This window comes from Thamnophis elegans, chromosome 1 (assembly GCF_009769535.1).
Source record: "Thamnophis elegans isolate rThaEle1 chromosome 1, rThaEle1.pri, whole genome shotgun sequence".
In the NCBI taxonomy this organism is placed as follows: Eukaryota; Metazoa; Chordata; class Lepidosauria; order Squamata; family Colubridae; genus Thamnophis; species Thamnophis elegans.
The window spans coordinates 77977876-77994180 of record NC_045541.1 but is presented as its reverse complement, the minus strand read 5'-3'; the positions used below and the strand labels follow the sequence as shown (position 1 = coordinate 77994180).

At 37.8% G+C, this 16305-nt stretch overlaps 1 protein-coding gene across 1 annotated transcript in view; it reads left to right on the top strand.

The window, feature by feature from the left end:
- The window catches only part of MUC6 (mucin 6, oligomeric mucus/gel-forming), a 63400-nt gene that overhangs the window by 36484 nt on the left and 10611 nt on the right, over positions 1 to 16305 (top strand). The window contains exons 13-24 of the mRNA XM_032212746.1: positions 763 to 867; positions 1441 to 1513; positions 1762 to 1899; positions 4218 to 4379; positions 8115 to 8206; positions 10100 to 10232; positions 11760 to 12009; positions 12524 to 12576; positions 12664 to 12773; positions 14466 to 14617; positions 14885 to 15026; positions 16116 to 16226. Coding sequence (XP_032068637.1) covers positions 763 to 867; positions 1441 to 1513; positions 1762 to 1899; positions 4218 to 4379; positions 8115 to 8206; positions 10100 to 10232; positions 11760 to 12009; positions 12524 to 12576; positions 12664 to 12773; positions 14466 to 14617; positions 14885 to 15026; positions 16116 to 16226 — 1521 coding nt within the window. The remainder of the gene's footprint in view (positions 1 to 762; positions 868 to 1440; positions 1514 to 1761; positions 1900 to 4217; positions 4380 to 8114; positions 8207 to 10099; positions 10233 to 11759; positions 12010 to 12523; positions 12577 to 12663; positions 12774 to 14465; positions 14618 to 14884; positions 15027 to 16115; positions 16227 to 16305) is intronic.

Below are 16305 nucleotides of genomic sequence, written 5' to 3'. Positions count from 1 at the left end.
ACCTAAATTCTTTGACTATGTTTCCATCAAGTTGCAATCTTGTCCTTCAATCAAGCAATCAAAATAGAGCTGGAAGGGACTTTTGAGGTTTTCTAGTCCAATCCCTTCCTCAATCAGGATGCCCTATACCATTTCAGACAAGTGACTGTTCAGTATCTTCTTAAAAACCTCCAATGAAGAAGCACCTATAACGTCTGAAGGCAAGCTGTTCCACTGGTTAATTGATCTCACTGTTAGGAAATTTCTCCTTAATCCCAGATTGCATGTCTTCTTGATCAGTTTCCATCGGTTGTTTCTTATCCTGCCCTCTGGTGCTTTGGAAAATAAGTTGACCATCTCCTCTTTGTGGCAACCTCTCAAATACTGCAATACGGCTGTCATGTCACCCCTAGTCCTTCTTTTCTCTAGACTAGCCAAACCCAATTCCTGCAATCTTCATTCTCTTCATTACAATTGTCTGGTGGAACATGTACCTTCTTGTTAGTAAAGACTGGTCCAAAATAGAAGCTAAAATAAGGCTTACTTTAAACTATCCCTGTCTTCATTTGGATGTAAAAAAGTAAAATGTGAATGAAACAAATGTCTTCATAAATATAATAAGTCCAGTGAGCTACTATCCCCTGCACAGTAGCTCCATCCTGAGTACGAATATATGGATTGCAAACATTTAATACAACTTATAAAGCTGGTGGAGTAGTGACAGAAAAGAAGTGAAAGAAGGTGGGCGTTTTTTCCCTTCTATTGAATTTCTTTCTTTTCTAGAGCTCCATGTTACCACACAATGGAACTTTAATGGCTGTTTATGAAAAGTCTGGCTTTTCCAGTTCAGAGACATCCTTGGCAGCTATCATTTATATCTCAGAAAAAGTAAGTATCCAACCCACAGATAATATTTCACCTGAGAATGTACAGATATAATCAAATGTAGCCATTATAACATAGGAACATTATCCCCACATTGACATTCAATCTACTTAGTGGTGGATAATGTTTTCAGATACAAATACACAGAGTGCAGAACAGAGTGACAGAAATATGTGTGCCTAGAAGCAAAAATAATGATATGAAAACTTCTTCAAACCATTGACCTGGTTTGCACATTATACAAAGCTATGTTTTGTTCAACAATGACTTTATTATGTAAATAACAATTGAGTAGTTCTTAAAATTGGTTTGCAGAGTCCCTGGTGTGGTCACTCAATTTCACAAGATTTTAGCATTTTCCCCTGAAATATCATGAGATGTTGTAATTCTTTTGCAAAATTGAAAAGGTTTTAGATGCAAATACTAAAAATATGTGAAACTTGATGGAGTTGGTTTGAAGAAGGCTATTTTATTTACCTATATTTTATATTCTAAATCTAGCCATAGAAAAGTTCAATATTTTGTTGGTCTTAGAACTAACCCTGGTTTCTAATTAGGATTCTGTTTTATGAACAGGAGAAAATTGTGATTTCCAAGAATGAAGTGTTTGATGATGAGAATGAACTTAAGTGGTTACCTTACACAACAGGTAAGGGAAGGAAGACTATGGAACAAGCATAACTTGATGGTTTCGCCAACAATATGCATATTACCTGTATATATTTTCTATGTTAATCACATTAATAAGTATTATATTCCAGCTAGATGGGATGCACATTTAAATAAACACAGCCTAAAAGCAAAGTTTGCAAAAAGTTTTATGTTTAATTTAAATCATGATTTAAATAGATAAACTGCATTCAATATAATTTGGTTATCTAATCTATTGTATTTTAGGGGACATCACCATCTTCAGACAATCATCAACTCACATCCAGATGTACATGCCTTATGGGCTGGAGATATTAATTCAAACTGATCCAATATTTCAAACTTACATTAAAGTTGGACTCCATTTTAGAGGCACAACCCGAGGTAAACAGTTTCCTTGATTGGTGATTCTCTATCTGAAAGCTGGAAGCCCTTGTCAAAGAATAATAATGCTCTGGGAAAGCATTTCCAGAGTTTTATTTTCTACTAATGCAAATAGATGAACCTTTCTACAGAGAATTTTCTTTGGGACTGAGAACATACATATCATTATTGTTAACACCAGTATCCTCTTTCAAATCAGTCCAAATCTGTGGAACAAGCCATTCATACAGGGATTTCTTTACTGAATGTGGAAGCCACACAATATTGAGGTAGATTTTCTGTGCCAAACTTGAGGGGAAACTTGAGGCAGAGGTAAAATCAACTTACCTTCGCTACCAGTTCACAAATGTGAGCACACGCACCACCTCTGTGCATGCGCAGAGCATCAAAAATGGGAGGTGGTGACGTCCGGGGGGTGGGCAGAGCCTCCCACTGCCACTGCTGCCGATTTGCCCAAACTGAATAGAACCGGCTGAATTGCACCACTGACTTGAGGGGATTATTGAAAGCCTTGTCCATAGTTATTGATCAGGAGTTATTCTGATTCTCTTCACTGTCTCCTTGTTTTGAGACTGATATATTTATTTTATTTTTTATTTAAGGAATGAATTAAGTTGCCCAAATAATAAATAATAGCAACATGCATCTGTTCTTGAGTAAAAACTATTTTAGTAACTGAAGTAATCTATGAAATACATCTGTTGCTAGTAAGAAATTACACACACATGTAGTCCTCTATGGATGACCAGAATTGAGCCCAAAATTTCTATTGCTAAGTAAACTTTTGTTAAGTAAATTTTTCCTCATCTTTCGACCTTTCTTGCCACAGTTGTTAAGTGAATCACTGCAGTTGTTACATTAGTAACACGGTTGTTAAGCGAATCTGGTTTCTCCATTGACTTTGCTTGCCAGAAGGTTGATCCCATGACCCCAAGGCACTTCAATGGTCATAAATATGAGTTGGTTGCTATGCATCCAAATTTTGATCATATGACCATGGGGATGCTGCAACAGTTGTAAGTTTGAAAAACAGTCATCACTCACTTTTTTCAATGCCATTGTAACTTTGAATGGTCACTAAATGAACCATTGCAAGTCGAGGACTACCTGTACCAGGCGTGGGTTCCTGCCAGTTCTAACCTCTTCTATAGAAGAGGTTCCACAAATCTACAGTGTTGTTTAGAACCGGTTCCAGCTCCCTTCCCCCGCCCATCCGCACTTCAGCAAGATGAAGAGCGAGAGGAGGAATTCAGGGAGTTGAAGTCCACAAGTCTTAACGCTGTCAAGTTTGAACACCGCTGGGGGTTTTTTTCTAAAGGTTTGGGGTGCAAGGGTCTTGTAACTTGACAGCTTTAAGACTTTCGTGTTTCAAATGTCAGAGTTTCTGAGCCAACATTTTGGTTGCTAAGCAAGAGCGTTGTTAAGTGAGTTTCACCACATTTTACAAGTTGGCCATGCTCACCCAGTCACATGGCCGGCAAGCCACTCCCACAAAGCAGGCCATACCTACAGAAGAGGTTCTAAAAAAAATTGAAACCCACCACTGACCTGTACTGATGCCCAAACAATATAAATTTTTTTTTAAAGGAACAGAACAATGTACTTATGCATGTCATGTCAATAAGATGTCAATAAGATACTTTTACTGCGAAAAATAGACTTTGAATGACTGTACTACTAAATATGTATAAAAATATGAATAACAGAGGAACTTAGGGAGCTATTAGGGAAATATATATAAATACATATTAATCTGTATGTGTATTAATAGTAGAATTATATGGATTGAAGAACTGGAAAGAAAATGAATAGAAATACTTTAAATGTATAAATGATTGTGATTGATGCTAAAACTGTATAAAGAGATATTGAAAAATATAAGAATGAAGGATGGAATGTTGATTTAACTATGGAAATATGAACAACAAAATAGGTGGAAAACATGTCTTTGAATATTATAGCGATATGAAAGCGGGGGAGTTAAAATTGGGATAGAAAATAGTGGGGAAATAATAATTATATATTAATATGTTAAGATATACAAAAGGAAAGATGGTTCAGAAAGGAAGGTAATAATAAAAGACAGGTATAAATAATATGAAACAATGGAAATGAAATGTAACATTTGGTATAATAAGACTATATTTATGGTACTGAAATGTATGTTACCCAGCTACCATACCATTCACACTATGTAAAAAGAATATAAAAAATAAAAATTTGATTGAGTACATTTTTTAAAAAGATACTTTTCATTACTGATATATAGTTTTAAAAATCCTTCCTTTTTTATCATTGTTATCTTCTCATTTCACCAGGGCTATGTGGTAACTACAATGGAGAAACCACAGATGATTTCATGACCAGTATGGATATTACTGAAGGAACTGCTCCTCTTTTTGTGGATTCTTGGAGATCTGGGAACTGTCCATCTGCTGTTGAAAGAGATACAGATCCTTGTTCTATGAGTCAGCTGAACAGTATGTGTAGTCTTTGGTCCTTTGTGGGCATGGGAGGGGACAGAAGATGTAAATTATGATAAATATATAAAAGGAAGGTCATAAAAGTATCCCACCCCCACCAAAAAAAGTTTTCACTTGTATGGAAGAGAAGAAATGTTTATGAATAAGACTTCTAGGAGTAATATCACCTGATGGTTATTTATTTATTTCGTTCTAGTTTACCTCATGGCTCCATTTAAAAGATTTGAAAAATGGTGCTTGAGAAGCAGTGCAGTGCCTTTTCCTCCTGTATTCTTTCCTATCTAAATAGTCTCTCCCCAGGGGTGGGTTCTGGCAGAGACTACTGCCGGTTTGCTCAGGGATGCGCCACTCATGTGTGCGCGCTTGATGTGCATACGCAGTACAACTAAAATTGCTATGCGCATGCGCAGAAGCAAAACCCAAGGAGAACCAGTTAGGGGGCATGGCAGGCTTGGATCGCTGCTGGTTCCAGTGACCCAGGCTGCCAAGCTACTATCGGTTTAGCCGAAGCGGTCCAAACTGATAGGAACCCATCACTGTCTCTCCCTCATGAGAAGCAGCTACAATTCTTGGTTATGGTTCTCTCATGGCTGTACTCAAAAGAATCTAGATCCAGCTATCCTACTCTTGCCTTACATAAGATTGAACCACAGGTGGGATTCAACCAGTTCTCACCAGTTCACCCAAACTGTTAGTTAATTGTGCAGTTTGGCGAACCAGTTAAAAATAAAGTGCAAGAGAGGGTTTTTTTCCCGCTCTCTCCCTTCAGTTAATAGCTCCACTTAACAGTTACAGCTGGAATGCAGTCCATGTACACTGAATCAAGTCAATAAACAACAGAAACTGACAGGATTAGGGCAGCAGATCACATCGATCAGTCATCTAAGGATGGGATTAACCAATTCCCTTCAGGAAGAAGGACAAGATTACAAACATTTTCATTATAAAGAATATTAAGTAACACTTCTGTGATCAGCTGATACTCCCTGGAGTTTGCCAAGACCTTTTAAAGCTGCTGCAGTGTTGGCTACTTCTTGTTTCTTTCTGGGAGAAAAGATACAGGAGGGGACAATGATGCAGCTTGATCATACAGGCCGTGAATTTGGTGCATGTGTGGGCCAGCCAGCTGTGTTGTTTCTGCTGTGAAGCACCCAATTTAGAACATAGAGAACATAGAATAATAGAGTTGGAAGGGTTAATGGTTTTTGGCAGCACATCCAGGCTTTCAATTAACTTCAATAGTTGCTCTTAGTTTCCCTCTCAGCTGCTGTGTTTGCTTTGGGGTTGACTTTTTTTATAAAAGGGGGAATGGCTGTTTTAAGTTATCTGCATTGTTTTAGTGGTGCCTGGCACTGTCCTTTTGAGGTGTACTTCCGTCACTCTTTTTGAAAGCTTCTAGTGATGGAGCACCCCACAACTTCTGAAGGCAAGCTATTCCATTGGTTGATTGATCTAACCTTGGGGTGGGGGTCATGTGACTGGATGGGAGTGACATTGAGTTGGCCATGCCCACCCACTCACATGACAACCCAGCCATGCCCACCTACTCACGTGACCAAGCTACGCCCACCAAGCCACGCCCACAGAACTGGTAGTAAAAAAATTGAATCCCACCACTGGATTGAACCACCTGCAGGGGAGGAATAATACATAGTTTTCTACTTTTTATCCTCAATGCTGCTGTCTCTCTTCTTTTCTGAAATATATGGAACTGTATATAGTGTATTTCAATATACATTCAGTGAGACCCAGTGCGGTATGGTGGTTAAGCAGTGGTAGGTTGCAGGTGGTACGCCCTACTACGGGCATACTGGAGCCTCCCCGGAGCACTGGGTACCGTTCCGGTATGGTGCTTCAGAGGACCCACCCGCCTGCCCGTGCTCCTTACCTGTCTTTAAACTCCTCGGAGCTTCTGCACACATGCACAGTACATACAGCGCCTGTGCGATGCTCCACTAAGCAGCTGGAGTGTCGTGGAGGCATCACTAGATGGCAAGACACATGCGCACGCTGCACATGTTCATGTGGAGGACACCGGGCCCCGTTGCAACCGTACTGGTTGCAACGGGATCCGGAACCCACCACTGTGGTTAAGGCACCAGCTAGAAATCAGGAGATTGTGAGTTCTGTTTCCCCTGCTGGATTATCTTGGGCTTCTCAGTCTGTCTCAACCCTAGGGAGAACCACTTCCCAAAACTCTTGCCAAGCAAACTAAGGGACTAATCCAGGCAGTTTCCAGAATTCAGTAGTTACTTGAAGGTACACAAACACACAAACAAGCAAAACTAAAACGTTCAATAGTACAATTTTTACACAGTATGAAAACTCTTAGAGGTACTTGGATTCTTTACTGTGTGATTTGATAAAGGACAATGACATAAAATTGAGAGATTTCATCCCAAAACTAACTAACTAACTTACTGACTAACTCACTTCATGTCACTTTCCTTTGTTTCACTCAGCTCCAAGTTCTTTCACTTCAATTGACAGATAATATACACAATTTGGAATAACAAATGCCTAAATAAAACTTCTCCTTAATCATAGTGGAAGAAGATGACAGAATCAGCAGAAAATCTGACTGGTTTTCGGGGGGGGGGGGGAGAGAGAACAACCAATAGTTTATAAAAACTCTGAAAATCTAGAAACCTTTTATGGATTTTTCTTTTTTGCTAAAAAAATAATGTTTGTGAGGGGTTGAAGTAATGATTTATGGATTTGGTGACTGAATAAAGTGTTGATTGTGGGATAGAAGGAATTTTTCAAGCATAATTTTAAAGAGAGGGGAGGGATAATCTGTTTGCAACTACCACAAAAAAAGATTGGCAGTCTCTTCTTTAATTTTCTTTCCCCCCCCTTCTTTTTCTAATTGTATTGTTTCTTGTACTTTTTCTTTTATCTACATACATACATACATACATACATACATACATACGCTTCTCCTTAATTTACTCTAATAATTGTTCCCACCTTTCAATAATTGCTTCATATTTATTGTATCCTGAGGAGATTAATTTTCTTTTCACAATAATAGCTGTGGCCTTTGTTATTATTATTACTGTCTTGGTTGAAGAAGAGCTTTTTCTAATATCGTACTTGAGTATTGAATAGTTTCAATGACATGATTTCCTAATGGATTGCATTCTCACAGCTCAGGTACTGGCTAGCACAGTCCGAGCAATTATTATCTGAAGCTGCTGTCTGTAAGTTCCCAACTCACAATCATACATTATTAATACAACCATGCTAAATGCATTTCCAGTCTGCAGATGATAAGTTGTTATGGGAGAAGTACACATTGTTTTTTAAAGTCTTAGAAGATGATTAGCCACTAGAATAGCAAGCGATATGGCAGCAGTTATAATATATTATTTAAACATTGCCATTCTATATAAAAAGCATAAACTTTTGAATTTTGGAGATAACCACGCAAAAGGGTACATCATGTTTATAACTGAGTAAAAATATTCATGCTATATAAACGGGGAAATTAACTAGGGAATGGATATTTTATATTCAAAATTAAAAATAGATTAAAATTGGCTAGGCTTCTAGAATCTTTAAGAAAAACATTAAAATGTAACTTTCACTGGAATATGTAGTGAGAAATTCAGCCAGGGAAATAATTACAATTCTAGTTTGACTATGGTCTCCAAAGTTATATTCAATTTTCATTTTAAGATTAACTCTGCTATCATTGAAATTGTTTCATACCTGTTTTTTTCCCTCTAGAAATATGTGCAGAGACCTACTGTTCTGTTTTAAAAATGAATACACTATTTCAGAAATGTCATTCTGTGGTGAATCCTGATCCATTTATCAAGGTAGGGATTTTTGTGTTCTGAGGAGAAAAACTGCTGGACATTAGATTATGAAATGCATGACAGAGTTCAGTAGCAATTGTTATTTGGGATTTAATATTTTTCCAGATTTATTTTAAATAATCTTGACCAGATCTACACACATTTTAAAGAGCTTATGTGATCTAAGGAACCAAGGCCCCGAGCTACAAACCAAGAGATCCTGACATTTAGTGCTATCTTAGGCATGAAAGCCAGCTGGGTAACTTTGCTCCATTCACACGGTCTCAGACCCAAAGACCTGTTTTGTGGGGAAAATAGGAAGGGATATTACGTATGTATGGTTCATATTATGTATGTATGTTTGCTGCCTTGAGTTATTCATAATAATAATAAAGGTGGGATATAAATAAATTAGACAAGATGGTAGAACAGAGGAATAGCAGGAATAATAACACATTTAAAGAGAAGCATACAAAAGCTATCCCATTCCATCAAAGACATCTCTGGAAATAAATGGAAAGAAATATAGTTGCATCAGGTCCACGCACACCTTCTTCTTCTGCTAGGATGCAAACATTTTTCTGTGGCTTCTGATGTTACCCAGAGTCCAAAATATTAGGTAGAGACAGACCTTGGAAAGGAAGAAATAACCACATTGGGTAGTCCAATCCATAATAACATTGAGAGATGGAACAGAACCCTCTATTCCATTAGACGTTTGCTATAAAGCATCTTTGAACTGATTTATGGCTTCTGTAAAATCCAAAACAATTTTAGTGATAAATGGCCTCCATTTCTCCAAAGGCCAAGCTACCTTTTTTTAAGATCATCAACTCAACCAAATAATATTTCCCATCTTTTCTCTTTTCCCCTTCTTAAAAAATATATGTTTAGTCAGAAGAAGATCCAACTAGCATGTTCCCAGATAAATAGGTTTGGGGTAGAAGCATTAAAAACTTGTTCTTTATAGTCAGAAATGTCATATTATGACATGTGGAATCAGGATAATAAGGCAAATTTGTCCAGGCTAGAGAATTACCAAATTTGCTAGAGCACTTCAGAAAATAATGCATTTTTCTTACTACAATTCGCACCACAGGATGATGAGTTTATGCTAAAGGTAGATAATGTGAACTGATATGCAATTTCTGTCTGAAACCACTCGACATTTGTTATGCTTATATGACTTGTAGCAGTAAAATTCCAATAAAAATATAGTTCAAAGTGGGCAATTTATCTTATCTGAAGCATTTTGTCAGAGTTCTCACTGAATATTGCTATACTAGGCTCTTCAATTCTTCATTCTTTATAGCTCAGACTACAAATTTCCCTTATTCTCCTGATACATTATTCTACAAATAGACTCTCCAAATATATTTTATTGCTTTTATCAGTTCTATTTTTTTAACTGTGGGTATACATTGCTGGGTGTTTAAAATTAGGTGTTTAGTCTTTCAGGAAACTGTCAGAGAAATTTAGCAGAAAATAACATTTTAAACTTCTGAATATTTATGTATTTTCAGAATATGATTGTGAAAAAAATAGCCAGTTCACATTACCCAAAATTCCAAAATGAACCTTCTAAATTATAAGGAAATCAATATTTTGCAGTACTTCAACTAATCTTTCATTTAGTGTGCCATCTGAACCAATAAGACACAGTTTCATTTTCATAACAAATACAGTCTTTATTTTGGAATACAAAGTACTGTGCCTGTATTCCTCTGTGAAATGCGGACTTGTGTAAGGACATAGAACTGCTCTAAAACAGTTTCATTGTTCAATAACAAAACAAATCAAATTATACTAGCAGGTTTCAGTGATATACACATGTATCTGAACTAATTCTAGTGCTCCAACATTCAAGATTTCTGAATTCTGATGTGTTACTGACTAAGTTCAACTTGTTTTCAGAGATGTCAATATCAAGCATGTAACTATGAGGAGACCTTTCCATATATTTGTTCTGCTCTGGGTTCCTATGCCCGTGAATGTGCTTTAAAGGGAATATTTCTTTGGAACTGGCGCAATACAGTTGAAAACTGCAGTAAGTAGCCTCCAGATTAGTTTAAACTACAAGAATTCCTCACTTCACTAAATAGTTTTAATATAGAGTACTAAATATACAGGTAGTCCTTGACTTATGACCACAATTGAGCCCTGAATTTATGTTGTTAAGTGAACAATTTGTTAAGAGACTGATGTCCCATTTTACAACTTTTCTTGCCACATTTGTTAAGTGAATCTCTGCAGTTGTTAAATTGGTAGCACGGTTGTTAAACGGCTTCCCCATTGACTTTGCTTATCAGAAAGTCGCAAAAGATGATCACATGAATGTTTATTTCATTTATATATTGAATGTTTATTTCATTTATATGCCGCCCTTTTCCCCCGAAGGGGACTCAAGACGGCTCACAACTAGGACACTGCAACCATCATAAATATGAACCAGTTGTCAAGCATCCAAATGTAAATCATGTGACTATAGAAATGTTGCAATGGTCATAAGTGTGAAAATGGTCATAAGTCACTTTTTCCAGTGTCGTTGTAACTTCGAATGGTCACTAAACAAACTGTTGAAAGTTGAGGGCTACCTGTAGTTGATCTAGTCTTGATAATCGAAGTAGTAATGGATTTTGCAATTCTTCTCATATTTGTTGTTCTCGTGTTATCATGTCCACATTGAGCAGGCATTTGAGAAAACTACTGCCAGGATTCAAGGGATCTCTGAGATGCTCCAACTCTTTTTCCAGCAGAAGTCTAGCTAGGTTCACATCATGAATGAGCTTATATACATAGTGTACCAACACATGTTTCATCTGTTGTGGCCCGCCAGCGGCCAGCAGAGCTAACAGCAGATTCAGACAGTGAGGAGGTTGGGAAGGAACATGGGCCAGGCCTGTTGTCTCTGGAAGGCTCTGATGAGGGCTCTGTTGGAAGCAGAGAGGGGGCCAGAGCCGTATGACAGCTGTCAGCTGCTTTCAGAGTCAGACATCAGTGAGGCAGACAAACAGCTGGAGCCTGTTCCCAGTGTGTGCATGCACAGACTTGCCAGATGAAGGGAACAACTAAAAAACAGGGGTTGACTTGGGAGTAAGGACAGACAATGAATGGTCCTTCCCAGAGGAAATAAAAGAGGAGCAAAAGGAGAGTGGCATTTGCAGGAAGCAATTAGTTCACTAATTAGTTCATGACTCTCTGAGACTCCTGGCCAAGTTCTGCAGATACCTACCAGCCAGCTCTCCAAGCCAGATAAGGTCTGTGATTGTAAATCCTCCTTTGAAAGATTTTGCCAGCTATAAATAAGCAGAATTCACAGTAAATTAATAAAAGTGATTTTTGTCGGGGCAAGGAGTTTGTTTCATGCTCTTGGGAAGCCTTGGTCAGAACATCACCGGTAGTACAAATCCAGAAAACTTATTTAGTAAGCTGTAATTAAATAACAATCGGAGCATGGTGTCAAGGAGAGATGTTGGGTCACTGAATTTCCAAATACATAACTACTGATTTCTTGTGTAAAGAGAAACAGGGTCATTGAAAGTTTCTGACCATCCAAAGCTAATTGTGTTTGCAGCTGTATCTTGTACTGGAAATCAGACATTCAGCTACAATGCAGAAGCTTGCGACCGGACATGCCTGTCCCTCTCCAGCAGAGAAATTGAATGTCATCCCACCGATGTGCCTATTGATGGCTGCAATTGCCCAAAAGGAACCTACCTGAACCACAAAGATGAGTGTGTCCAGAAATCTCAGTGTCCCTGCTACTTGAAAGGCAGAAAGATCATTCTGGCAGATCAATACACCGTCATCGATGGAGCTACATGGTAAGCCTCTGTTGACATCTTTCTGTTAACATTTTTCCACATCAGTTGAAATATGGTTGTTGAACACTAAACTTATTCAAAAGGAAAATTATATAGCTTCCCCTAAATGATTCAGGCTCAAACTTTGTGTAAAAAAAGCCTTGAACCTAAATATCTGTAAGAGCATTTTAATCAGTGGTGCGATCCTACTGGTTTAACAACTGGTTCACTTTGAGCGCACATCGCACACACACTCTTGCTTCAATCCTGCACGTGCATGCGCAATTTACAGAATACTTACTTTCTGGATTGCTGCTTGGGAACGAAAACAGCTGAGGCATGGCAATCCACTCTGCCGCGTGACTCAGCTGCAAAGATAAAGGTAGGTAAAGCGCAGGGGCGGGTAGGTGGGCCCACTTGCTAGTGGGAGCAAACCAATTCACTCCCACTTGATTTTCGGAGCTACAAGTTTGCCCGAACTGATCCAAACTGGTAGAATCCCACCCCTGATTTTAATATATCCTTTCTTTTTTAGCTACTGCATTAATGGAAATCTGACTTGTATCGGCAAACCAATGAATCTCTTAGGTATGGATCTTATTTTCTTTCCTAGAGTATCCTTTTCTCCTACATGACAGAAATATCACATTGTGCTTGTCTTGTTTCCCTTTGCAGAAATCTGCAGCCCCCCCAAAAAGTACATTTCATGTTCAGCCTCCAAAGGAAGCAAAGATGGAGCTGCTTGTGCACCAACATGTCAAATGCTGGCCACTGGAACAGACTGTGTGAGTCAATACATTTGTACTACTTATCAAAAGCATGTGAGAGATTGCTGTAGCTGTATGGTGGGGAGACTAGTTGCACTAATTCTATGATGAAATGTCCTTCTGAAATGTTACCTCTTTACAAGCCAGACTAAAGCTTGGCCCATGAAATGAAAAGCATATTCTTGGACTATTGATAGCCACACGCAAAAGAAAATGATCATAAATACAAAATAGCAGTAATATTTCCCAAGTATCTAAATAATAGAGGAAGAGAGCAGGGTCATCAGTTCTAGTCATCACTGCATTGAGACTGAAGTTGTGCCCACAATCCAGTTATGGGTGATATGATTCTGATGTTGCACCAAATTAAAGAGACAAAAACCTTCCTGCAGTGGTTAATGTCAAAAGGGCTGTGGATGATGAGAGCTGTTTCACCTCAGAAGACTATAACTCTGTGCTCACAAGTGAAGGAAATGAGAAATGCTCTGCTTTACACTGCAGCAGAAAAAGAATAAACCTACAACACGATAATCACTACAGCCTGTTTATATATTTCATGAATTTGGAGGTTGCAATTCCAGATCTCCTTTGCTGGAAACAAAGTCCTAAATTCAGTAGGTTGCACAAGTAAGCATGTTCATACTATAAATCTCATTCCTCCAGTCTCAATATGTGCTCTCATTTTAGACTTACGTTTGGGATCTATTCATCTTCATAGTTCCAAAGCCACAATCTAATATGAAGTTTAAAATGTTAGATTAGCCCAGGGAGACCTAGATTCAAGTCCATCCTCAGCCACAGAAGTTCACCAGATGACTTTGGGACAGTCATTCCCTCTTGGGTCTACCTTCCTCAATGGGTAATGGAGGTGGGGGGAAATGGGAAGAGGAAGCACTTTGTACATTGCCTTGACCTCTTGCAAAGGGCAGAAATAAGAAATATTGCTAAGAAATAAGAGAAACAATAAGCAACAAACAGACTAAAGCATATGGATGCAGATACTCTTTATAGCTTAACACAATGATGTGGAATTCATGCAAGAATGTGGCCCAATAGTCCAACTATATGAAAGAGCTATTGTCAAGGAATTGTTTAAAAAGCACATCTGGACCTATAGTTTTTTATGGGAAGTTGAGGAGAAGTGGAGTCATATGTTCATCCACTGTATACCACCATATAGTATATTCTCCCTAACATGGATGGTTGTCATAAATCACTATCTCTTTTGCAGCTGGGGTAATATATGAAGAATATCACTTATTTTCATTGATAATCAATTGCTCCAATGACACCGTGGTATCAATCAATTTTTGCATTTGATAAAGTTTATGAGGACTGTTGAGTTGATTGACTGCTTTAAAATTAAGCTTCTATTGGGAAAGGCTGCAAGAATATGAACACATCCTTATAAAAATCTTAAAGCAACATTTGGAAAACTGATTACTGTTTAATTTCATAAAATCTAGTATCAGTCTTGTTAATTGTATTTTCTGAGACTACACCAACTCACCACATGTTTATAATAATGCTATTTATAGTTGTCATTTAACAGCGTAAAGCAATCGTGGAGAAGTTGAATGTACTTAGTGTATTTTTTAAAAAATGCTCAGTAGTTCAGTAAAGCTCGGTGCCTCTGTGCTTCAGGTACCCTTAGTTTTCCATATGCTGTTTTTAGTACATGACAGAGTCAATATGCTTGATCTTTTCCAGATTCCTACCAAATGTGAATCTGGATGTGTTTGTGAATCTGGACTATATGAAAAGCTAGATGGTACATGTGTGTCACCTGAGGAGTGTCCGTGTGAATATGGTGGCATTTCATATGAAAAAGGAGAAGAAATTAACACGGGGTGTAATACATGGTAAGGTTTCTCATTCTAATCCTTTGCATCCTTGGCCAAATTTTGCAAGATTCAATTAATAATTCATATGCCTTGGAAATGTCACATCTCCACTTCTATTCAGTTCATTACACTCCAGCTAGTGAAGCAACGCTAATCAAATGTATGAACTTAGAAAATAAAAAAATAGTGTCATATGAAAACACCAAGGGAATTGTTTTCACAAAGCAGCATGCAAAATTTTTATCCATTTCAAATCTTTCTAACAAGTACTTTATGTCTTCTCAGTACCTGCACAAGAGGAAAATGGAAGTGCATTCAGAATTCTATGTGCTCTTCAACATGTAGTCTCTACGGGGAAGGTCATGTCACCTCCTTTGATGGACAGCACTTTGCATTTGATGGCAACTGTGAATACATATTAGCTATGGTATTTTTTTCTTTTACTGTACCTTGCACACCTGTGGATAATGTCCTTGAAACTTGGTAATTAGGTATGCTCAAATAAAATAATTCAAGCTCTGTGGTCTGGAGTAAGCCCAGGTTACTTGAGTTACAACCATTTATTAAGTGATCATTCAAAGTTCCAACAGCTCTGAAAAAAAAAGTGAGTTACAACCAGTCGTTGCACTTAAAACAGTTGCAGCAGCTCCAGCTCACTTCTGGATTTGGCAACAAGAGATTTTCCTCACCCATCCACCCCCCCCCAAAAACAGCAATATCAAAATGGATGCATTTTCACAAAAAAGCTAGCCTATAGAAGCAACCCCTTCACCACCTAATGCTTTGGTATGGCTTCCACTGCACAAAATGCACTGCATTTTTATCACTAAGTGCCATTCCTACATTCAAAAATGATATAGGAGTTGTACTGAATTCAAAGAAGTCCTGCTAATATCTCCTTTCTATTTTAATTTTCTTTCCACTAGTCCACACTAGGATCTTGATATTTTTTATGCACTTTACATATAGGAGAAAAAAAATGAGACTAAAAGTATGTAAATTATGTTAAGCATTAATGAGGTGACCTTTGACATTACTAAAGAAAAACTGGGAATAACTTTACAAATAAAGGAGAATGAATGAGGACTAAGATCTGCTTACAATGATAACTGATAGATATCCTTTTACTCTCGTTTAAATAGAATGGAATGTACTGTAACAGAAAACATTTTGCCCACGTGGGCTTTATAATAAGCTAACTTAAGTGTTCATTATTCCTCATAATTCATCATCCTTAAGCTGGAATTGAGTGAATCAACTCTCCAAACAGAGTATGCCATTCAAAAACAAGAACATCATCTGACAATCCTATAGGCAGAACCATAAACTAGGAGATGTGGTTACCTAAATTGAACTTTACATCCCTAGCTCAAATCTTGATCAACATCATGGTTAGATGAAATATCCTTCAGTCTGCTTGGGTTTAAGAGGCTCTATTTTTTTACCTTAATTCATTGCATGCATTTTTGCTATTCTGAATAAACTAATTATTATCTGGCTGTGCGTTCCCTCCTAGGATGGCTGTGACATGGCTAAATCTCCACATACTTTTAAAATAGTGACTGAAAATGTTGTCTGTGGAAATACTGGGGTCACGTGTTCCAGAGCAATCAAGGTCTATCTTGGGGTAAGAACATGCTGTAGTTAATTATTATGCATGAAGAAGAGTGTTGCCATGCTGAGGCAATGGACAGAGAGTTGAGAAA